Genomic DNA, 22,267 nt, shown 5'->3' on the forward strand with positions numbered 1-22,267 from the left:
TCCCCTGATGATGGTGTGGGAGGCCGTTTTACTGGGGAGGGAGGGCTGGATGGTGACTGTGGGTGCTGGTCAGTTTGGATGCTGGCCCCGTGGCACTCGAGATGGTCAGGCAGGGTCCTTGTCCTGCCCTGCCCAGGGGACAGGAGGCAGGGTCTGACCACAGTGGCGTGGTGAGCCGTGGATGGAAGTGGGGGGTTCCCATCGACAGGGTGGGTAGGATAGCGGGTGTGCGGGTGGCAACTGCCAGAAACCACCCAGAGGAGCAGCAGAAAGAGCTCCAGAGAGAGGAGAGCTCTTTCTGGGTCCTCTTTGGGTCAAAAATAATCCAGAGAGGATTAAAAAAAAAAAATAACCCTTCCCAGCGCCCTCCCCTAGGTGGCTATTCTGGGGGTTCATTTTGGAGGATGCTCGTCTAATTCCGGGGGAGAACGATGGCTTGACGTGCAGGACAGGGCTCTCTCTGCAAACTAGGGCTGGCCTTCAAGGACCATGCCCGGGGCGAGGGCAGCGTGGCCTGGATGGGGCTCCCCACTGACACTGCCCTACTGACCAGATGCGGCCTCCCGCCACCCGCTCGAGCTGGAGTTTGGCTGAGGAGGCGCTGATGGCAGCCCTGGTGAGGCTGGGAACCTGCCACTGAGGATGCAGGTAACGACAGTGATTCCTGAGTGCCCAGCCCCGAGTGGATCGTAAACCTGGCCCGGCCTCCTGAGGCCTCCCGCACCCGCCCCCAGGCTTCACACCCTTGGCGCCTCAGCTGAGCTCGGCCCTGGCGGTACGCATGGGCCTGGGCGAGGAGGGAACCATCTGGAGGCCACGGGGGCGGGTGATGGGAGCTCGTGTTAGGTCTCTCGCGTGGTCCCAGATGCTGAACGTCTGGTAACCTGAGGCCCCGGGGCCCTGGGCCTGCAGGTCCTGCGCCCGGCGGCCACCGAGAGGCAGCAGGCCAGGCCTCGGCCTGTCAGCGGTCCTTGCGAGCCCCATCCCAGGCGCTGGCTGAGCAGGCCGCAGTCAGCCTGCTCACACTCCAGACCGTCCTTATTTCAAAGAGAGACGGGGTGAGGGAGGCCGCCGGGTGGAGCAGGAAGAGGACCAGGCCCCTGACTGCTGGGGTGGCCTCTGCCTGGGGGCTGCGCCCACCCCTCCAGGTGCCCGTGTGCCTGCCTGGAGGCGCTCAGCACGGCCCGCATGCACGGGGTGGGGGGAAGCCTTGCCTCCCGGTGGCCGGCGGGCTCAGCACGGACTCTGCGGTCACGGCCTCAGGTCAGACGCAGGCCCCTTCCGAAGTTTACCACCGGGCCCTGCGCCCCTCAGGAAGGGTCCGAGGGGGACACAAGTTTCCATCTGAGGGCACCCCGGGCCCCCAGCATCTGTCCTCCAAAGTGTGTCCAGGGCCAGCCGGCCACTGCCTCAGGCCCATGGGCTCCCGGCCCCTATAAATGGAGGGGGCGAGTGCCCAGAGCAGCTGCTTCCTCGGTCGGGGATGTCGCGACAGCTGGGCTCATGCTGGCTCACAGGAGGAGGGGTGGCGATGCATACTTAGCGTTACTGAAGAGCAGTTCCCTCTGCGCCCGCAGATAGAAGTATATATATCTTTGTATTTATATTTACATGGAGACAGTCCTCAGTTAGATGCTCTGTCCTGGGGGAGCACACATCTACACCCTCCCCTCCCAGCTCCCCTCTTCAGTCCCATCAGGGAGTCCCGAGACCCCGACAACACCCTCGCCCGGGGCCTGGGCCCCGTGACCCAGAGGCGCCTGCGGGTGTGACGTTCCGCAGGCACCGAGCCCGGCTCATCGGAGCTCCCAGCCGAGCCTTCACGCACCCCTCCTTCCACGGCCTGGCCTCCCTTCCCGGATTCTGCCTCTGAGCGCCTCCCTGAGACACAGCAGCCACGGCCCCTCTCTCCCCCAGAGCACCAGGCAGAGGGCACGTGTGCTCTCCAGGGGCCCGCTCTGCCCGGGACCTGCCCAGCTGGTGGCTGAGGTCCCTGCCCGGTCGGCATCCGCTGGGGCCGGCCTGGGAGCAGCAGGCGCCCTCAGTGTTCTGGAAGGGAACGGGCAGAGCAAGGGAGGGAGCCAGAAAGGCTGCCTTGAGCAATGTTCTCCCACCCGGGCGGGGTCGGAGGAGGGCAGCTGGGCTGGGGTCTCGGCCTGGACTTGGTCTCGCCATCCACGGGCTGGTCGGCAATTCCCAAAGGGCAGGCGCCACGGCGGTTCCCAAGCCAGTGTGGGGGTGCCCGCAGATCCGCCTTCAGCTTCGACTGTGGAAGGGCTCTCTCCTCCCCGGGCAGCCGGCACCCAAGCAGGGCCGCCGTCCCCAAGTTACTTGTAGGGCCGCAGGAATCGGGACACCTTGGAGCGCAGCAGTTTGATGAAGGAGCGAGGAAACATCTCCTTGGACTCCTGGGCCGTGTACTTGAAGTAGTTCTGGGGGTGCGCCAGCACGTCAAAGAGGGCCTTGATCAGCTTCTTGTCCTGCAAGACACGGCGAGGCCCAGCGTGAGGGGCCTGTGGCCAGGCTGGGGCGGGGGGTGCCCTGGCCACTCACCTCTGCCACGCCCAGGGCCCTGAAGGGGCCTGGGGGTGTCTGCAGAGATGCAGCTGGCCTGGCTGGTGGGTTTCAGGACCCTACAGGCTCTGCCATACAGAGTTGCAGTGTTAATAGCCTGATTGGTTTTTTAATAGTCTCCTGGTTTTAACTCTTGGAGTTCCACTGACATTTTATATTAAAAGGGTATGCTACAAAAACAAAACAAGACAACCGACCATGCTGAAAACGAGAGCATGTGGAATGGAGAGCGAGGCTTTGAAGCTGAACCAACCCCCACCATCTCCCTCTACAGTCCCTCCAATGTCCCCCCTACAGTCACCCCAGCATCGCCCTCTAGAGTCCCCCCATCGTTGCCCCCTACAATCTCTCAATGTCTCCTCCTACAGTCCCCCCAACATCGCCCCTACAGTCCCCCCACCGTCGCCCCCTAAGTCTCCCCAACGTCCCCCCTACACCCCCGCAGTGTAGCCCCTACAGTCCTCCCAGCATCGCCCCCTAAGTCCCCCCAACTGTCCCCCCACCGTCGCCCCCTAAGTCCCCCCAATGTCCCCCCTAGAGTCCCCCACCATCTCCCCCAGCTCAACCCTGGGAATGGCCCTTCTGTTGTGCCGAGGAATGTTTCATCCGTGTGGGTGATGGTTCCTGTCTCGGGGATGAGGAAGTGCAGTCCTCAGGGCCAGGAGCCCCGCCCAGGGGCTCTCCGCACAGGCCTGCCTGGAGGCTCCAGGGGGCCTGCACTCAGGCGCCGTCACTCACCAGGGGCGGCCCTGTCCAAGCCTGGGGTGGTCATCTGTAAAGTGGGGCGATGCCAGCTTGGAGGAGAACCCTCAGGGCGGGCCTGAGGCTGGCTGTGGCCCCCCGAGGCCCCCAGGCTTGCTAGGACGCGCTCAGTGACCGGCAGCCACCGCACCGCGTATTTCCCGGCCCACGTGCTCGTCGTCTCCAGTGGCTGTCTTGGGGTCTGACTGGTCCCGGTGTGTGGGTGGGCACGCACACTCACGCACCCATGCCCCAGGAAACACTGGCGGGGCTCCTCCCACAGGCTGGGCGCAGCGCCAGGCGCCAGGGACACAGGGCTGAGTGGGAAGTCCTTGCGGGGAGTTGGGGGGAACCAAGCAAAAACAGGACGGAACTGTGATAAACTGCAGACTTGCTGGCCGAGAAGGGGACCACGTGGGGCCTCCAAGTGCAACCTGGCTAGGGAGGCCAAGCAGCTGCCCAGAGGAGAGCTGAGCTGAGAGCTGCAGGATGGGAGGGTGTGCGCTGCGCAGAGGTGGGAAGAACGCTCCCGGGAGGCCGTGGCCAGGGAGTGGGGAGTGGAGGCCTGAGAGCTGCTGCGGAGGCAGGCGAGGCCACACCAGGCTGGACCTCAGGGGTGGGGACACCTTGGGTTCTGGAGCTGACGGCAGAGGGCTGAAACGAGGAGGAGAGTCAGGTACTGTCAACTGGGCAGGTATGGGGAGGCCAAGGGACCCTGCATTTCCCGCTCAACAGACAGGTGCCTGAGGAGGGAGACAAGATGCTTCATACTCCAAGACCCCCAGGTCTCGTCTGGGTACGGCAGCACGGGTCAAACCTCTTGGCTTACAAACTGCCTGCTGGGTGCGGGAGCGCGCCAGGCCTGTGCGGGAAGGCTCTGTGAGCCGCCCTGTTTCTCAGGCTCCAGGCGGGGCTCAGAGGGCTTGCCTGGGGCCATCAGCTGGGAGGAGATGGCAGCTGGAGCAGGAGTCGGGGTTGGGGCCCCGCTCTGGTCCTCCACGCCACCCTCGGCTCCCAGGCAGGGGGCGCTGTCCGCCCAGGGGCTGGGCTGGGGCCAGACCCCCAGACTCCAAGCAGATCCCTGGGGCTGGCTCTGCGTGGTGAGAACCCAGACCCTGACTCGGCTAGCGCCCGCCGTGGGACGGCCACAGGCCCCCGCATGACTGAGGGGGCTCCACTTCTCCAGATGTACTCAGGATGGGGAGGGCGGTGGAGGAGTCTCCTGATGTCAGACACCACCCTGTTTGATGCTCCCCATTTCACAGATGGGAAAGCGAGGCCCGCGACCCGAGCCTGCCGCCTTCTCTCCTCCTGTGACGGCTCTCCTCGCCTCACGTCAGCGTGGGGCTGGGGTCCGGGCGGGGGGCGGAGGGGCCCCTGGTCATCCCAGGATTACAGGATTGCCTTCCGGAGAGAAGCTCACTCACTTTCAAAATTTCCTGGTGATTCTCCGAGGCGTAGAGCCGTCCGTCGCGGACGATGTCTTCGATCAGCTGCTGGTAGTCCTCTGCCAGGACGGGAACCCGAGACCCGCAGAGGGGGGAGGAAGGAAGGTGAGGGCAGGGGTGGAGGGCAAGGGGCCCGCCCACCGTCAGCCTCTGCCCTCCCCCGGGGCTTCACGCTGCGGGCTTTGTCTTCCCCACCCACACTGGTCTCCCCCTAGAACACCGCCTTCAACCCCCCAAACCCTGCTTGGGCAGCACCTCCTGTGGAGGCCCGCGGGTACCACCCGTACCTCTTGTGGGTCCTGTCTGGACCCCACCCTCCCCGACGGCTGGAGCTCCCTGAGGCCGGTGACGTGGGATCGGTCTGGGTCCCCAGGGCCAGGCTGGTTGGGCAGGATGGCCACACTCACCGTCGTAGGTGACGTAGGGCACTTGGAACCCTTTGCCGCTGTTGCCTTCGTTGGATTTGAACTGGATCCAGAGCTTCCGGGAGCGGGAGGTGAAGGCGATGGGCCTCTCGTAGGTCTGGCAGGTCTCATAGGTGGTGATGGATGTGGGTGAGGCTGGGGGCGGAGACGCGTCACGGTTGAGCTGCCCCGGATCCACAGCCTCACCTGTCCCTGGCCGCCTGCCTCCCCAGCAGGCAGCTAGGCAGCACCTGCAGCGCCCAGCCTCCCAAACACTCCAGCTCTCCGGTCCCCGCGCATGTCCCCTCTGCCTCAAATGCCCTTCCCCACCCTCACCCCCAGGTCCCGTGTCCCTCTGAGACCAGTGTCCGTGCCCCCTCCTCCAGGAAGCCTTCCTGACTGCTCCATTCCCACCATGTTTCCTCTCTGCTCTGGAGAACATTGTATTTCAGCCCCTTTCTACAGGCTGGTCACTGTCTCCCTGCCACCTGCTCCTCAAGGACAGGGCTCACGCCTGCACCCAGGACAAAGCTAGGGCTGGGAGGAAGGGTCAGCTCCCTGCCTGGCGAGCGGATGAGCAAAGGTGAGCTGGCTAACCCTTGGGGTGCCTGGGGGTGGCCAAAAGGTGCCCAGTCCTCCCTGCTCCCTGGGGAGCTCTCCTGACACTCTCGAGAGCGGGGAGAGGCTGGCTCCCTAGAACCCGGCCCTGGGGACGCACAGTGGAGGGGGAGATGCTGGGAATGGGGGAGGCAGGGAGGGCAGTGGGTGGGGATGGTCCCGGACTGGGCTCTGACTGGCTGGAGGAGCCCAGGCAGCTGCCTCGCTCATCCTGGCCTCGATGCCTCCTTCATATGCAGAGATGGGGCGGCGGGCGTTTCTGCTCATCATCGACCTGGAGCGGGTGATGCAGGCACCCGGGAACCACGCAACACGTAGCAGACGAGGCCTCTGCACCCCCGTCCCCCTGTTCTCCTGCTCCTCCGGCCAGTCTCTGTGCATCAGACTCATCCCAGGTCCCCGGGGGAAGGCACCACACTGTCCCCCTCCTTCTCTAACGTTCTGACCTGGGGCTGGCTCCCGGTGGGCGCTGTGGTCCTACCACGGCGGGGAGGTCCCCTGCCCCCGGCTGAGGCACACGCTGTTGGCGGGGAGGGGGGTTCTACCTGGTCCCTGGGGACTCAGGACCCCCCACCCTTCCTGCAGCCATGGCCTCTGGGCACGCACTGCTGCTCACCCACTACCGAGGGGCTGGCCCTGCCACCTGAAGTCTCACTCTGAGCCCCCATGGGGTGGCAAGCCAGCCGGCTGCAGAGGGAGAGGGTGGGCCCTGAGTGAGCGCCCAGCCTGGTCCTTCGCTGGCCCTGCAAGGCGCTGCGGGACAGGGGTGCTCCTGGGGCTTACCCTGGGCGGTGGTATGGCAGGGTGTGGGGGACAACTGGGGTGGAGAGTGGCTGGTGGGCACTGTTGAGACCGGGTCTGGCAGGTCCTCGGTTCCCACGTGGAGGGCACACCCCAGGCTCCCCCGATCCTTTCCATGCCGTGCTGGGAAGCCCAGCCCTCGGGGTTAGACGCGAGTGCCTGGACGGGCACGTACCGCTCTTCCTCATGACCAGGACGTCGCCACACTCGTCCTCGATGGGCAGAAAGATCTCGGGGACCACGACGAGGATCCTGCGCTTGGGGGGCGGCGAGATGTGCCACACGCACTCGGCGTTGGCCGGGTAGTCGCCAGGGTAGTTGGGAGACTCGATGTAGCCTGTGTAGTCGCCGAGCTCGCCGCCACAGTGCTGGTCTGTGGGCACCGTGGCCCGTGGCCTGGTCAGGCCAGCTGGCCCTGCGCCACCGTGAAGGCCCAGGGAGGGCCGGCAGGCGCCCCGTCCCCTTCTGGGCCCTCCTCCCCTGGCCAGGCCCTGGGCTGGTCCTTCCTCGGGGACCCCGTCCTGGCTGTCCCCCTCCTTCCTGGATGCCCTTGGGGGCCTCACCCTGGCCTCCCGCCTGGCGCTCTCAACCCCCGGCTGGCGGGCTCTGGGCCCTGCAGCTGTCAGCTCCCTGCCAGGCTCCTTCTCCCCTCCGGGGTCTCAGCCAAGGCCACCTGAGCCCAGACGTTCCCTTTCTCTCCGCTGACTCGTCTCCCATCCTTTGCACTCAGCATCCCGAGATCCCCCCAGGTGCCGGGTGCGGCCCTCCCCACGGAGCAGGCAGGCTGAGGGGCCAGCAAGCCAAGCAGCAGGGGCAGGAGACACGCCTCCCTTCTTTTTCCATTTCAGCCAAGCCGTGCATCCATCCGCCAAGAGGCCAAACGTGACTTTGAATAAACTAACTGGTTCCTAGCTTAACCTTGTAAAAGGAAGTTAGGCCAAGAACAGAGTGTGAATACTGTGTGAGTACAGGCTTCCCCAGTGGCACAGTGGCAAAGAATCTGCCTGCAAAGTAGGAGCTGCAGGAGACGGGGGTTCGATCCCTGGATCGGGAAGATCCCCTTGAGAAGGAAATGGCAACCCACCCCAGTATTGTTGTCTGGAGAATCCCATGGACAGGGGAGCCTGGCGGCTGCAGTCCACGGAGTCGCAAAGAGGGGGACACAAGTGAAGCGCCTTAGCACGCACGCAGTAAACATACGTAATTATCCCACATATTTTCATTTAAAACTCTTCTCACACCCTAATTTCTGGCAAATGTGTCATTTTCACCTCATCATTCTAGAAACTTCCCTCTGACTTGACTTCCCCGCTTTTCCACATTAGGACGTTTAAACATTTAAAACCTTGCCGCCTCTGAGCGCCACCGGGAGGCCGCGTGCCCAGCGAGGGCAGCCCCGGCACGGAGGACAGCGTCCTCCCCGAGGAGCAAGTCTCCTCCACGGGCCTCGAGGCTGCGACCGGCAGCTCCAGCAGGGGGTAAACTGGAAGGGCCGGAAACTGATGGAAGAAAAGGTGAAACACCGGAAAACAGGCCCCAGAGGACTGAAAAGCGAGTCCGAAATCCCTAAAGACAGCGTCTTCTGGGTCAGGCCTGAATGATGTGCTGGTTTGAGACTAGGGTGTGGCCTCTTTGCGACTGGCTTCTGCTGTCCACGCTACTCAGGGCTGAAACAGAGCCTCTTACAGACACAGCGCGGCCATCTGTTTTCCCCGTCGCGCCCCAGGACCTTGTATACACCTTGCACCTCGCTTCCCATCGCTCGACTCCTCTGGTCTGTGCCCCTGGGCAGCCTTCAGAGCTGCAAGGTCCCCTCGGGCAGCTGCGCCCAAGCCTCCCTGGCTGGGCTAGGGCTTTTCCCCCCACAGACTGGAGCCTGGAGCCGGGGCCTGGCTGGGCATTGGTGAGTCACGGGCACCCACAAACAGTGCAATCAGGCCGCTTGGCAGAGCCCAGGCCGTCTGACCCTCCACGCCCGGGCACCCCACCGCGCGCTGTGCGGATGTGATGGGGTAGGGAGGGGTCACCAGTCTCCCTGAGGACACACGGAGAGGTCACGGCTCACCCTGTCCCTACGACCTGCCCCAGCCCCCTCCGGGCAGCCCCCGCCCCGTGGGAAGAGCAGCGCTCACTTTTGCAGTGTGTGACGTTGGTGGAGCCGTCGAAGTCCGTGCTGGTGTTGCCCGGACAGGTGATGCAGTGGTTCTGGCCGAACTCGGGCTGGTAGGTGCCGACGGAGCAGCGGATGCAGCGGTGGGTAGTGGTGTTGTAGTGGTGGCCAGGAGAGCAGTGCACTGTCGGGGGGAATGAGGCGGGGTGGGCATTCTCCCTGGGGCTCCCCGCCCTCCGTGGCTGACTCAGCAGAGTCCAGGGCCCCTCCCCACCTCTGGGTGACCACCTCCCACCCGTGCCCAGGCCCTGAACAGGCTGACCCTCTGCTCTTGGACCCCACCCACGACCGTGCAGGGTGCTCTGGGGACCACGGTGGTCTCAGCGAGCCAGGCAGATGGAGCCCTGCCCCAGGGCCAGCTAGCTCCCTACTCAGGCTGACCCGTCTGACCCTCCGCTTGGGGCTGCATGTGGAGGGAGGCCAGGGATGATGGTACTGACGGTTCTGGTGTGGGGACCTGAGGAGTGCAGAGCTGGCCCCGACAGAGGGTGTGGCTGGAGCAGAGGTCGGGGCTCACGGTGAGGCCTGGGCTTTCCTCTGAGCGAGCAAGACCACCTGGAGCCTCCCCATGCCCCGGGCTGCTGCACTGGGAGCGGGCTCTGGGGGAGCTGGGTGAGGGCTGAGGCGGAGGCCCGGGCAGGATGGGTCAGGGCCATCGGGAGCTGGTGGCGGCCTGGGTCAGTTTAGAAGCTGGAACAGTCTGGCTCTGTTTAGAAGCTAGAGCTGCAAAGGTTGCAGACAGACTGGGGGTTGGGGGAGAGGGAAAGAGGACTCAGGGTGACACCGAGGTTCCCTAGAGACCTGGCAGGAAGGGCCGCCGTGCACCGAGGGGGCCTGGGCTCATGGACTCTGAGGGGCTTGTTAGACACAGCGTGGAGCTGTCGTGGGCAGGAGGGCAGAGCTGAGTTCAGGGAGAGGCTGGACTGGAGACAAGCTGGGGTCATCCGTGAACAGATGCTACTTAAAGCGGGCTCTTGGGTTTATCCAGACTCAGGAGCGAGTGCCTGGGGGCTGGGACGGGCTGGCTCTCCCGGGGGTGGGGGGGCGGCGGGCTGGCTCTCCCGGGTGCAGGGGCAGGCAGGCTCTCCTCGGGGTGGGGGCGGGCCTGGGGCACAGGCCAAGGAGGAGCAGAAAGAGCACTCCGGGGGCCGCGCCACTGAGACCTGACTGGGGCTCCAGCAGCACAGGGATCCTGCGTGCACCTGGCTGGGAGCTCAGGCCGAGGGCACTGGGGTGACCGTCTGACTGGCCGGTGGGGATTCAGAGAGGATGAGAGGGGAGGAAGCAGGGTCCAGACACACTTCTGGGGGACGCTGAGAGCAAAGGCCAGGACCCCTGGCAGGAGCTGTGGGGGTTTGGGGTCTGGAGAGCTAGCTGAGAGGATTCAGAGTCTGTGTTGGGCCATCAGCGGGTGGGCAGGGCTGTCCATCAGCAGAGAGCCAGCCCTGGGACGGGGGTGGAGCGTTGGGGACATGACTGGCAGCACTGAAGACCTCTGATCTCTGACCTCACCACACTGCCCCTCTGCCTCCTGCACTTCCTCCCCTCCCAACATCCTCCCAGCACAGCAAGCCCAGTGCCTTGAGGGATGGGCGGCTGGGGGCCCAGAGCTCCAGACTGGAGCTGCTGTGTCTGCCTGAACCTCTCAGACTCTCGGGCAGGCGTGGATTGGCCCCCTGCTGTCCCCGTCCTCGTGTGCAGCACAGAGCTGGTTGCCAACGTCCCCTGCTTGTGGGCTCCAGGCTCCTCTCCTGACCTTGGACACTTGCCACGGCAGGGAGTGAGGGGCATCCAGAGAAACTGTCCCTGAGCAGAGGGGTTTGGGGCAGGGTAGGGGGAGAGTCCTCACCTTTGGCCTCACAGTCTTGGAAGGAGGCGGAGCCCTCATGCTTGGTGAGCAGGCCCCCTCCACAGGGGAAGCAGCCCGTGCGTCCAGGTTCAGGCTGGTAGGTGCCCATGGGGCAGGCCTGGCAGGGCCTGAAGCCGTCGGTGGAGAAGGACCCTGGAGAGCACTGGCCTGGAAGTCAGAGGTCACGGCTCAGGCTGGGGGAGGGGCGCTTCACTCAGGCCCTGCCCTCTGCTCAGCCCTCAGCTGCCCAGGAACGGCTGCAGGCAGCAGGCAACCAGGCCTGGGGAGGGGGAGGAATGCACGGTGTGGCCTTGGCCAGGCCTGGCGTCTCTCCTTCTATCTGCTGGGAGGGCTGCGGGACGAGAAGTGCCCCTGCTATAGAGCTGGGAAGGGTGGACCCCACGGGTGGAAGTGGGAGGTCATTTATTTCAGGGGCCTCTGCCTGGGGGGCAGGCCAGGCTGTGTCTTCACGTGGGAGCAGGGGGCAGCTCCCTTGGAAAAGACCCTGACGCTGGGAAAGATTGAAGGCGGGAGGAGAAGGGGATGACAGAACATGAGATGGTTGGATGGCAACACCGACTCAATGGACATGGGTTTGAGTAAATTCCTGGAGTTGGCGATGGACAGGGAGGCCTGGTGTGCTGCAGTCCATGGGGTCACAAAGAGTCGGACACGACTGAGCGACTGAACTGAACTGCACTGAACTGACGCTCCCCGGTCCATCTGCCTGGCTGGGTCTGAGCAGAGGCAGGAGGGTCTGTGAGGTCCTTAGGGCACAGCTAGGACAAAGGGAGGGGACGACACATTCCAGCAAAGAGTCAGGATGTGGAGGGTGTCCTGGTGCTGAGCAAGACGTGTGCTTAGGGCCTTCTCAGCCCAGACCCTGGAATTTGCTGCTCCCCCAGGGGCCTCTCCCCGTGGCTCAGTTGGTAAAGAATCTGTCTGCAATGCAGGAGATCCTGAGTTGGGAAGATCCCTTAGAGAAGGAAATGGCAACCCACTTCAGTACTCTCGCCTGGAGAATCCCATGGACAGAGGAGCCTGCTGTCCATGGGGCCGCAAGAGTCAGACACTACTCAGCGACTAAACCACCACCACCACCAGGGGCCTCTCTGGGGCAGAGACCACACTCCTGCAAGGGGCTGGGCCGAGGGCAGCAGGCCGGCCTGCAGGGACTCGGATCTGATCCCTTCTGTCCCGAGAAGGCTGGAGGTTACCGCCGCCCTAAGGGAGACCCTTCCTCCCCCATTCTCTTGGGTAATCCCCACATGGCCTGGGAAGGGAGGCTGATGGGGAGAAGGTGATGAGCCCATTCACAGATGAGTTAATGTGGGTAGTAAATGGAAAAGCTCTTTGCAAACCAAACTGGTTGGTAAGTTGAGAAAGGGCTCTCCCAACCACCTTCAGGGCAAACTGTGAAGTTCTCTGCGTGGGGCATGGTTCTTGCCCGGTATCTGGCCACACTCCACGAAGCATCTTGGCCCTGATGGGTGCTTCACGAGGGCTCACGTGTTTGGTGACCCATAAAGCACGAGAGCCTCCGCTACCAGCTGCCCTGTGAGCACGTGATCAGCTGTAAAGTCCTTTCGACCAGCTCAGGGCGGTTTGGAAACGTACCGAGTGCAGCTCAGCGCCTGCTCTGCACGCGGGCTGCAGGTCTTTCAGGCGCTCTGTAAGTGCAGCCGTGCTGACGTCCCCCGGGCTCGGCTTTGGGAACCTCAGTGCAGGCAGGAGGTACCTCGCCCCCCTGCCCCGCCCTCCTCCGAGGGTTGGCCCCTACTCACCTCCGCACTCGGATACGTTGCGGGCACCAGCCAGGCCAAGCCCGTCGCTGCTGGGGCATGGTGTGCAGCTGAGCTGGCCAACCCGGTCCTGGTAGGTCCCCGGCGGGCACGGCACACACTGGCCGGGCTCTCCGCTGAAGTAGGTGCCAGGCCCACAGGCCACTGTGGGGGGCAAAGTGGAGAGACTGCTGGGGGCCGAGGTGCGGAGTGGGGGCCAGCCGGTCCGGCTGTCCATCTCCTGGCACCCTGAGCTCAGGCTCTGTCCTTCCACAGAGGGGGCCCAGACCCTTCCCAGAAGCGGTGGTTTGGGGGTAGGAGTCAGGCGGTGGTCTTCAGGGAGGACTCTGGTTTCATGCCTTCTCCTGGCTGCTGCTGCTTAGGGCCCTCCCAGACCCCTCCGCTCAGCCCTCTGGTAAGGGGCCTCCGCACGTTGCCCTCCAGCCCCGACTCCTTGCCCGTGGACCACCTGCCTCCGGGATGCGCCGCAGTCACTTCATCCAGACGAAGCCCCCCTGCCCGCCCCTCTCCATCCCTGTGTGGGAGCTGCTACCCGAGGCCATGGGGGGCAGAGCAGAGGGGCTGGGGGAGTGACGGGGCGCCGGGGGGCTGAGGGTCCAGAGATGCTGGACTGAGGAGAGCCCGGGGAAGCTGGCGGCACTGATCACGTAAGCACACTGACGAGGAGACAAGGAAACAGGTCGGGAAGATAAGGAGGAAGGGAGGTGGACGTCTCCCTGAACAAGATGTTCAGAAACATGGACATAAAAAAACAAGGTTAGAAAGAAACCCAAGGTATTGAATCGGAGGTGCTAGTATGAACTCATGGTTTTATAAAACACACACGTGCCCGCGTGCACACACACACACACACACACACACGAAAGCATTATGGAGCAAGTGCTGTTAGCCGTCCACAACGGGGGCCTCTGGACGAAGCAAACGTGGACGTTCTTTGTTCTGTCTGGCAACGTCTCTGCAAGTTTGAAATGGTTTCAGAGTAACTTATTAAAAACGCATGAAGGATAGCACCGCCAGTCCCCCGCCCTCCCGCTGGGTCGCGGGGCGGCACTCTGCCTCCTGCCATGTCCGCCCCCCGCTGCCGGGATTCTGCCTTCTCCCCCGCTCCTGCATCTCTGGCCTAGTCTACGCCGTCTGCTCTGGGAATGTGGCTCCACGCTAATCAGCACCTCCATGAGGGTGACTCACGAGCTTCTCAAGCTAGCCGGGACACCTGGAACCCCACCTCCTCCGACCCCTCTCCCCCAAGGTCCCCGGGATCAGAAAACCACGGCCCCTCTGCCCAGGTGGCCCACATCCCTGGAGCCGTCCTGGAAGCCTTCTTCTCCCCCGCCTCCCCCTTCAAAGCGTGCTCTCTGGTTCTCTCTCCCGCGTCTGCCTCTCCTGCTGCCCCTGCTTCCAGGCCCCGTCATCTTTCTCCAGGTCTCCCCTCCTCCTCCAACCGCCCCCCATCTCAGCCTTCCTGCAGCTGAAGGCGGGTGAGGCTGCGCCCACTCGGTGCGGTCCAGGGCATCATCCCACAGCGCCCAGGGCCGCCCCAGGCCGGCCAGGCCCTCTTCTGTCCTGAGGGTGTGTTTGCCTGCTGGCTGCCTGCCTTCTTTCCCACGTAACCGTGGACCCCGCTAGAACAAGGACTCTTGCTGGGTTCACCTCCTAGCCCCCTGCGGCTGGCTCTAAAACCGTCCCCAACTTGATGCGCCAGTTCTGGGGCACCTGTCACTAGAGGCACTGGTCACCAGCCTCTTTCACGAGACCTGGCCACCCTGTCCCAGGCCCTGCTGTGGCCAGGTGCCCCCCTCCTCCTTGCAGCATGGCCACCCCCCTGGGAAACCCTCAGTCTCATGGGCATCTTTGCCTGGCTCCTCCTCTGCCCTTGGCTCCCACGCGCCTCCTCCAGGAAGCCTCCTCTAGCCACTCACACCGGTCCCACATCCTCCATGCCCCTCGGCGGGGGCCTTGCTAACCTTGCTCTTCCTACCTGCCCTCCTAGCACCGGGGGTGCGGGGTGCTATCTAATACCAGCCATCGTGTCTAAGTGCTTCTCCTCGGGGGGGCCTCCTTGTTCCCCGTCCCCTCCCGACGTGTCTGTCTCCCCCGTGGGCTGTGACCTGGGCTGGATGGACAGAGGCAGACCACAGGTGGTGCTGCGGGCAGGGACTCACCGCATTTGCCGTCCTGCGGTGCGTGGCCGGGGCCGCACGTCCCCGGGCCCTCTGGCGCCTTGGCCGGCCGCTGGGCCAGCTCGTACTCGGTGCCCGCAACCTGCACGGAGAAGTGCTGCCGGCTCAGGGACTTCCGCAGGGTCTTGATGGCGGCCTGCAGGCTCTGCTCTGCTCGCCTCCGCACGCAGTCGGCCTCGCAGGTGTCTGCAGGGGCGGGCGAGACCCAGGCTCGCCACCTCCCCCGGGAGAGGCCTCCACCGCCATGTGCCCCCCTCTGCCAGATGCTGGGGCGGCTGGGCCTCTGCTCGGGGCGCTTTCCCACAGCAGCAGCAGCAGCAGCAGCGCTGGAGAGGGGCGCGGGGGGGCTGGAACGCCTGACAGGCTGGGGACCCAGGCTCTGAGAGGTGTGAGTGGTTCGAGGCCCTGAAGCAGATCTGAGAAGCGGGCGGGCTTCTGCCACAGCGATGCGTCTCCCCTCCCCGGGCCCAGCGCCCTCATGGGAGCCCCTCCAGCCGCGCCAACACCCGTGAGGCTGGCTCTGTCTCCAGCACAGCGTTACAGCCCTCCGACCTTGAACCCGGGCTCCGACCTTGAACCCGGGCTCCGACCTTGAACCCGGGCCCCTCGTGGCCTGGAGGCCCCTGCCTTGCTAGCCTTGATGCCCCGCACTCAGACTCGCCGTGAACTCCACCTTCTGGCTGCCCTTCCCCGCACCCTGTCTCCTGAATGCACCCTGCTCTCTCTGCTCTGGGCCTCTTCTCCCTCTGCCTGAACACCACCCCTGCCACCCGCTTCCACTTGGTGAACTGTGATTTCAGGTCCCGGTCCGGACGGCACTGCGTCTGGGGAGGTCCTGGGGCCCCTCTCTTGGGGAGAGGCCTGAGCGCGGCACCCTGTTGGTTCTCACGTGCCCACCGTCCAGTGTCTCCCTTGGCCCTGGGGGGGGGTGCGTGCCCCTTCCCTGCTCCCTCCATGACCGGTGGTGCCGCCAGCGTGGGGACCAGCGTCTGTCCCCCGTTTCTGCAGCGTCCAGGGCCAGGCCCACCCCGCACACACTTGCTGACAGACCCCTGCTCCTCTGTCACAGCTGGACACTCATTCACAGCGCGGAGGGAAATGAGAAACACAGTCCAGCCCACAAGGCCCCTTCTGGAACCTGGGCGAGACCGGTGCCGGGTTCGCGGTCCTGGGGAGGACCTGCCCGGCCCGGGGGAGGATGGGGGGGAGGGGAGAGGCGGCGCGGCCCTCCCTGCAGCCCCAGGCCTGCTCCTGCTGCGGCCCTGGCCTCCTCCTCCACCCTGGGCTACACAGCTGCTTTGAGGCCCCACTGGCCCCAGCCAGCTCCCCCGCCTGCCCGGCCAGCCTCCATACCCGGGAGCCACCGTGGCTGGAGTGGGAGCCCAGCTCCGGGCCCAGCGGACCCCCGCCTGCCCTCCCCGTTCGCCGTCCTTGCGGAGGCTCTCAGCACCTCGCGAGGGGACCCCTCACCCACCTGAGGCCTCTTCCACGTTTGTCTCCACCTCAAACTCGGCCGTGATGTGGGTCACCTCCTTGGATGGAGACTTCCGGCCACGGCGCCTCTTCTTGGAGGAGTCACACTTGAGGGTCACAAAGGTCATGTGGCAGTTTTCTGGACAAGGAAGGGGCCACTGTGGCAAAGGCGGCGGGGGTCCCCCTTGCCTAAGAGTCCAGGCTCAGACGGGCACACAGGCTGGAGAAGCCCAGGGTCTGCCCCAGGATGGGCCTGGCGGGACGGAGCCCTGTATCCGCCCCGACAAGGCCCTCACACCGCTGCCCTCGGGGCCCCTGGAGCGTCTCCCTTAGTGAGGCTGTGCAACCCCAGCTCGGGGCAACCTGGCCCAGGTTAGGCCTGCCAAGCGCCCAGCTTTGTCAGGTTTCAGCAAACAGAGCTGGCCTGCTTTCTTTTGGCCCTGCTCCCTGGCTTTCCCCGTGGAAGTCCCCCGCCCGGAATGCCCTTCTTGGCCACCCTCATCCAAGAAAGGGCCGCTGAGGGAGCCCTGGGGCTCCTTCCACTTGGATACGACCTGGCAGAGAGCCTCGCTCTGGGGGGAGCTCACTGAACCCTGGGGTGAGGTGGAGAGAGGGGCCCAGGGAATGCTCTTCTGCTGGAACGCTGGCTTTCATCCCCAGGGACACCACACGGTCTCCGGGGCACCAGGGGGGCTCTGGGGGCCCCACTGCCCACCACGTGGGCTGGCACTGGGATGGCCCACTCACCCAGCAGCAGCTGCCTCGGGGCCTCCTTGGCTGGCTCCTGGCTTCGGGGCCGGAGGTGGCACTTGGCATCTCGGATCTTGAAGCGCGCCTTCTGCCTGATGAGGGTGGCAGGGGCACCTGGGGAAAGCCCACACCCAGTGGCGGCCTCTCCCATGGGAAGGGGGGTGGTGGGGGCCAGGCGTGGCAGAGGGGGAGGGCCTGAGGGTGAGGGGACCCGCCGGGGGGCCACATCCCCTGGGAGCTGGGGGTGGGACCTCTGTGGCCTGACATCTCTCTCTGAGAAAGTGCGAGTGTGGATGGCAGGGCCGAGCTCCAGCCAGGGTCAGCCAGCCAGAGGTCTGAGGAGGAAGAAAGGCAAGCTTCCCGCCTTCTCTCTCATCACCAGAGCGAGTTTACGTGGCTCGTGCTTTTGGGAAAAGGGGCAGCACACGCGGGAGAGGGGAGCATGTGAGAGAGGGGACTGGGAAGGACGCAGATGCTCAGAGCCACCTCCGTCTTCCGAGAGCAACTCACAGAGCCCACAGTAAAGACTCCTGGAGTCACGGCAGCTTAGCGTTACACGGCGTGTGCATCAGACACGTCATTAAGACCAGCATCCCAAACGGGGAGAGCTGCCGAAGCATCGCCTCCAGCTGCAGGGAGCTGGCTGCGCCCCGGAGGCCAAGAGCGTGCATGTTTCTGGTACTCCTGGGGTGGGGTCTCCCAGTGCAGCCCCGACTCCGGGAGCTTTTACAATCTCATGGTCACAGCACGTGACTCACTTCCCTGAAACGGAATCTGAGATCCACAGACTCACAGCACTCACTTTAGGGTCGCAGAACGACTCCGGATGCGTGGCCCAGAGCCTCAGAGGTGGACAGGCCCTTCAGTGGTGCACAGGCCCTGGGCTGGGCCTCAGCCTGCAGCCTGGCCGCTTCTGGGTCCTGGCTCGCTCTGAGCTCCCCAGCACCCTGAGCCATACGGGGCAGGCGCCAGGTCGGGAGACCTTCACGGACCATGCCCCTCCGCTCCCCCTGCTGGTGCCGGGTCACGCGGGTGAGCTGTGGGCTGGACAGGCCGGGGACTCTACCTGAGCAGCTGGGCCCGGTGCTGGAGCTTGTGCCGTTGCGTTTCTGGAGCGCCTTGCCCTGCAGGCTGGGGACACCGCAGCTCAGGCTGTAGCTGTTGTCCGAGTCTGTGGAGAGGCCAGTGGTGAGGTGGCCCTGAGTGCCCCTCTGTCCCAGCACCCCAGATCCTAGGGGCCTCGGGGGCATTGCTGAATAAGAGGACGGTGGGGACTGACCCTTATGTCTATTCATTCCTGCTCCACGACCAGGGGCTAAGTGTCTGGGCAGGAACGAGTCCACTGTGCTTTTGGACAGCTGTCCAGGGCCACTCAGTGACCAGGGCCGGGGGTCCTCTGTCGGGGTCCTTTCCCAGAGAGCAGCAGGGAGTGGGGGCTGGATCCCGGGGGACGCGGCCCTGCCCCCCTCCCCGCCGCCCCCTCCCTGGGACAGCCTCGGTTACCTGGTGTGAAGAGTGTGTGGCCGGGGCAGGCAAGGGAGCAGCTCTCCACACTGCCCGCCTTGCCGCAGGACAGCTGGGCCGGGGGTGAGGCCTTGGCCCGGGAGAGGCACCTGCCCGTCTCTGGGGAGAAGGAGGACATACGAGAGGGCTTGAGGGGTGGGGGAAGGCCTTTGGGAGCCAGCAGGCCCCTGAGCGTGAACCAAGAGGAACTCCCACCGCCCGGCGGTGCCCTGGCCAGACCGTCTGGGTGGGAGGGGGCTGCGAGACGGCAGAGTCCACATCCGTTTGGACGCGGGGGGACCCTGGGCCCAGGGAGAGGCTCGCTCCCCCAACATCAGTCCATGCTATCTGTGAGAAGGGTCACACTGTGTGCCCAGACCTGAGGGCGGGGTTGGACCCTCTCCAGCAGGGGTCCCTGCCCATCGGGGGAAAGGAATGGCTGAAAATGGACATGGGCTTTTTGGTAGAAACCGAGCTCAAAGCATGGGAGGGCCACTGGGAACCCCGCTCTGGGGCAGACCCCAGGCACATCTACTAGGTGTGTGAAGATGTCCTGAACCGAGCTCTTCAGAGTTTCTCACGTGTTTATCTTTTGGGGATTAAACATTTTCCCCAGACCCCTAGGAAGAAGACTGACAGCTCTATAGGCAAGGTAGACAGGAGAACTGGCCTCACAGGACCTTCTAGACTTGATCGGTGACACCTGCCTCCGGGAGCGCCACCCTCTGAGCCCATCATCAGTGGTGGAGTCACCCCGAGAACGGGTGCACACAGGAGACTTAGCTGGATTAAGACACTGCCGTGGGGAATTGCCAGTTTGCATGAGCTTCAACATGTGCCTAAACATTTTCAAGAGGGGTCTTAGAAGGTAAACCATCTAGAAATAAAAACAAACTCATGGCTCTCCAGATAAAACATCCAGCTCCCAAATAAACACAAGACCAGGAGTCCCCGTTCCCAAAGAACCAAGAAGCTATGAACAAAAACACCTGCAGATAATCCAAACCGAAAGGGCCGCTGGACGAGCCAGTGTTCTCTCTGGTTAAGAAACAGCGGACGACCATCCACCCCGAACCTTCCAAGGCAGACATCAGCCCCTGGCAGTTCCCTGTACTTGCTCCAACTTTCTAGAGGGGGTCGTCAACAACTGCAGACGAACCACACGGCTTTCCCGTGTGCGGGCCGCCACCGCCCCTGCCCTGCACGTGCCCGCACATCCTTGTGGGGACACAGAGGATGCAGAGCACTGCCGGATCTCTTCCAGGGCCATTTCTCGGGGGTTTGTTTGCAGTGAGCAACCTCTAGGAGTGAGGTCTCATCTCCCTCCAGACAAGAGCAGCCTGGCTTCCGTTCACTGTAATATCGAGTGGTGAGTTCCCCAAGCTGTGTGTCCTTCAGCTGGGATGTAAGCTCCCTGTCTGCATAGCATTCTCTGGGTGGATGACACCTAGGGGGCTGCTTGCTGAGCTGTGAGCTCAGAAACCCTCAGACTCTGATCCGGGGGTCTCATGTCTCCTGTGGGTGCCCACAGAACAGGGCCGGGCTAGCTTGCTCAGCTCGCATCCAGGGGAGACCTGAGTCCACCATGCCGATCATCCATCCCAACCACCTCAGAACATGGAAACCCTCAGAAAGAAGTTTAAAGTCGCTTCCCAGGTGGTGCTAGGGATAAAGAACCTGCCTGCCAATGCAGCAGACACAAGAGACGCAGGTTCTATCCCTGGGTTGGAAAAATCCCCTGGAAAATGGCATGGCAACCCACTCTAGTACTCTTGGTTGGAGAATCCCATGGACTGAGGAGCCTGGTGGGCTATAGTCCATAGGGTTGCAAAGAGTTGGACATGACTGAAGCCACTTAGCACAGCACACAAAAAACAAGAGGGAAGGCAAACTCAGTTCAGTTCAGTTGCTCAGTCGTGTCCGATTCTTTGTGACCCCATGGACTGCAGTACTCCAGGCCTCCCTGTCCATCACCAACACCCAGAGTTCACTCAAACTCATGTCCATCTAGTCAGTGATGCCATCCAACTATCTCATCCTCTGTTGTCCCCTTTTCCTCCTGCCTTCAATCTTTCCCAGCATCAGGGTCTTTTCAAATGAGTCAGTTCTTTGCATCAGGTGGCCAAAGTATTGGAGTTTCAGCTTCAACATCAGTCCTTCCAATGAATATTCAGGACTAATCTCCTTTAGGATGGACTGATTGGATCTCCTTGCAGTCCAAGGGACTCTCAAGAGTCTTCTCCAACACCACAGTTCAAAAGCATCAGTTCTTTGGTGCTCAGCTTTCTTTGTCCAACTCTCACATCCAAACATGACCACTGGAAAAACCATAGCCTTGACTAGACAGACCTTTGTTGGCAAAGTAATGTCTCTGCTTTTTAATATGCTCTCTAAGTTGGTCATAACTTTTCTTCCAAGGAGCAAGTGTATTTTAATTTCATGGCTGCAGTCACCATCTGCAGTGATTTTGCAGCCCCCCAAAATAGCAATAAATTAAAAAGGAGGAAAAATGTACATTTGCCTTAAAGTAAGAATACCTGGTTGTGAGAGAATATGATAGAAAGTAGGGAAGAGGCAGATTTGAAAATCTGGGAGCTTAGGAGGCTCGAGGGGACAATGAACCTGATTTGCTTTGGTTTATTAAAACCACTCAGCAGTGGGCCTTTCTGACCATCGTCAGCTCCTTCCTGAGTCCCAGCCCACACCTGCTCCTTTGGGAGGTCATCAGATGAGCCTCCTTTCCCTGAGTCAAAGCCCCGGCATGTGTGGAGGGACCTACCCTGCAAATGGAACTGGCAGCTGAAAGACACCTGAGGGGTTATTTTTTGAAGTCTCAGAAAATCCTCCTCCCCCTGATTCAGATCATCGCCGATGGGAGCCTTAACATACCTCTCTTATGTATGATCAAAAAACAGAATCCCCGAGGCAAACTTGCCACAGCATCCACAGAACAACTGGAGCAGAGCCCAGGAAGAGTCCAGATTACTATAAACCTCTTTTTTTTTTTGGTATCAACATGCAAAGATTAGGCCAGGCTCTTGGGACAAACTCAACAACACGGGATGCATCTGTGAGGAAGGCTTGTCCCCCCTGCCTCAGAACAATCACAGCCTGGGATAAAGTAGTCAGAACGTCTCTGGACCTTGTACTAGAACCGCCTTCAAGTCTGAGGGAACCATATGTAGCACAATCCCTCCTGTGACTGGGAAAAGCAGAAAAAGTACTTTTTCTGCTTGTCAGTGAACTCCTTATGGTGTCTGGTTCCTCACACCACCATTGAGCAACTCTTGTACCTATTCCTTTTTTTTTTTTTTTTCAGCCACACTGCAAGGCTTTTGGGATCTTAGTTCCTGACCAAGGACTGAAGCTGGGCCACGGCAGTGAAAGAGCAGAGTCCTAACCCCCGGACCACAGGGAATTCCCTCCCCAGCCCTTCCTGGAGGAGACACTCACCTTCGTGTGTCTGTACTTCCCAAGGATTCATACACAGAACAGACCTTGTGGATGGTCCACATCAAACCCCAACTTAACAGGTTTTTGCTGATAGGACTTATGAATAAAAATTAAGACATCCTAAGATTCATATCCAGTCCAACCCTGAATATTCATTGGAAGGACTGGTGGTGAAGCTGAAGCTCCAATACTTTGGCCACCTGATGCAAAGAACTGACTCATTGGAAAAGACCCTGACGCTGGGAAAGATTGAAGGCAGGAGGAGAAGGGGAGGACAGAGGATGAGATGGTTGGATGGCATCACTGACTCAATGGACATGAGTGTGAGTAAACTCTGGGAGTTGGTGATGGACAGGGAGGCCTGGCGTGCTGCAGTCCACGGGGTCGCAAGGAGTCGGATACGACTCGGCGACTGAACTGAACGTCCATCTCTGATTATGGGCAGGAAACGTCTCTGTTTTCAGAGCATCCTAAGGTGGCATCCACCTGTGTGCATCTTTG

General features: G+C 62.4%; 1 protein-coding gene and 1 long non-coding RNA gene across 8 annotated transcripts in view; one reads left to right on the forward strand and one right to left on the reverse strand.

Annotated features, from left to right (window-relative positions):
• Positions 1-1,578: 1,578 nt before the first annotated feature.
• The window catches only part of SCUBE1 (signal peptide, CUB domain and EGF like domain containing 1), a 127,101-nt gene continuing 106,412 nt past the window's right edge, over positions 1,579-22,267 (reverse strand). For 4 of the 7 annotated variants that reach the window (XM_086403185.1, XM_086403186.1, XM_086403184.1 and 1 more), the window contains 12 exons: positions 18,314-18,433; positions 17,877-17,981; positions 16,808-16,924; positions 16,062-16,199; positions 14,570-14,773; positions 12,390-12,551; positions 10,606-10,773; positions 8,719-8,880; positions 6,762-6,959; positions 5,171-5,323; positions 4,743-4,822; positions 1,579-2,480 (listed from right to left, as the gene is read on the reverse strand). In XM_086403185.1, the coding sequence (XP_086259311.1) occupies positions 2,328-2,480; positions 4,743-4,822; positions 5,171-5,323; positions 6,762-6,959; positions 8,719-8,880; positions 10,606-10,773; positions 12,390-12,551; positions 14,570-14,773; positions 16,062-16,199; positions 16,808-16,924; positions 17,877-17,981; positions 18,314-18,433 (1,760 nt within the window). In that variant the 3' untranslated portion in view covers positions 1,579-2,327. Of the gene's footprint in view, positions 2,481-4,742; positions 4,823-5,050; positions 5,324-6,761; positions 6,960-8,718; positions 8,881-10,605; positions 10,774-12,389; positions 12,552-14,569; positions 14,774-16,061; positions 16,200-16,807; positions 16,925-17,876; positions 17,982-18,313; positions 18,434-22,267 lie in introns of all 7 variants that reach the window. The other 3 variants (XM_086403187.1, XM_086403180.1, XM_086403181.1) reach the window with 1 other exon arrangement.
• On the forward strand, positions 3,777-7,832 carry LOC147373213 (uncharacterized). Its single transcript, XR_015164615.1, has 3 exons — positions 3,777-3,991; positions 4,581-5,750; positions 6,025-7,832. It is a non-coding gene; the product is annotated as an uncharacterized LOC147373213 (long non-coding RNA).

This window comes from Bos grunniens, chromosome 5 (assembly GCF_055505025.1).
Source record: "Bos grunniens cultivar Pamir isolate PY7600 chromosome 5, Bosgru_T2T1.0, whole genome shotgun sequence".
NCBI classification, from domain to species: domain Eukaryota; kingdom Metazoa; phylum Chordata; class Mammalia; order Artiodactyla; family Bovidae; genus Bos; species Bos grunniens.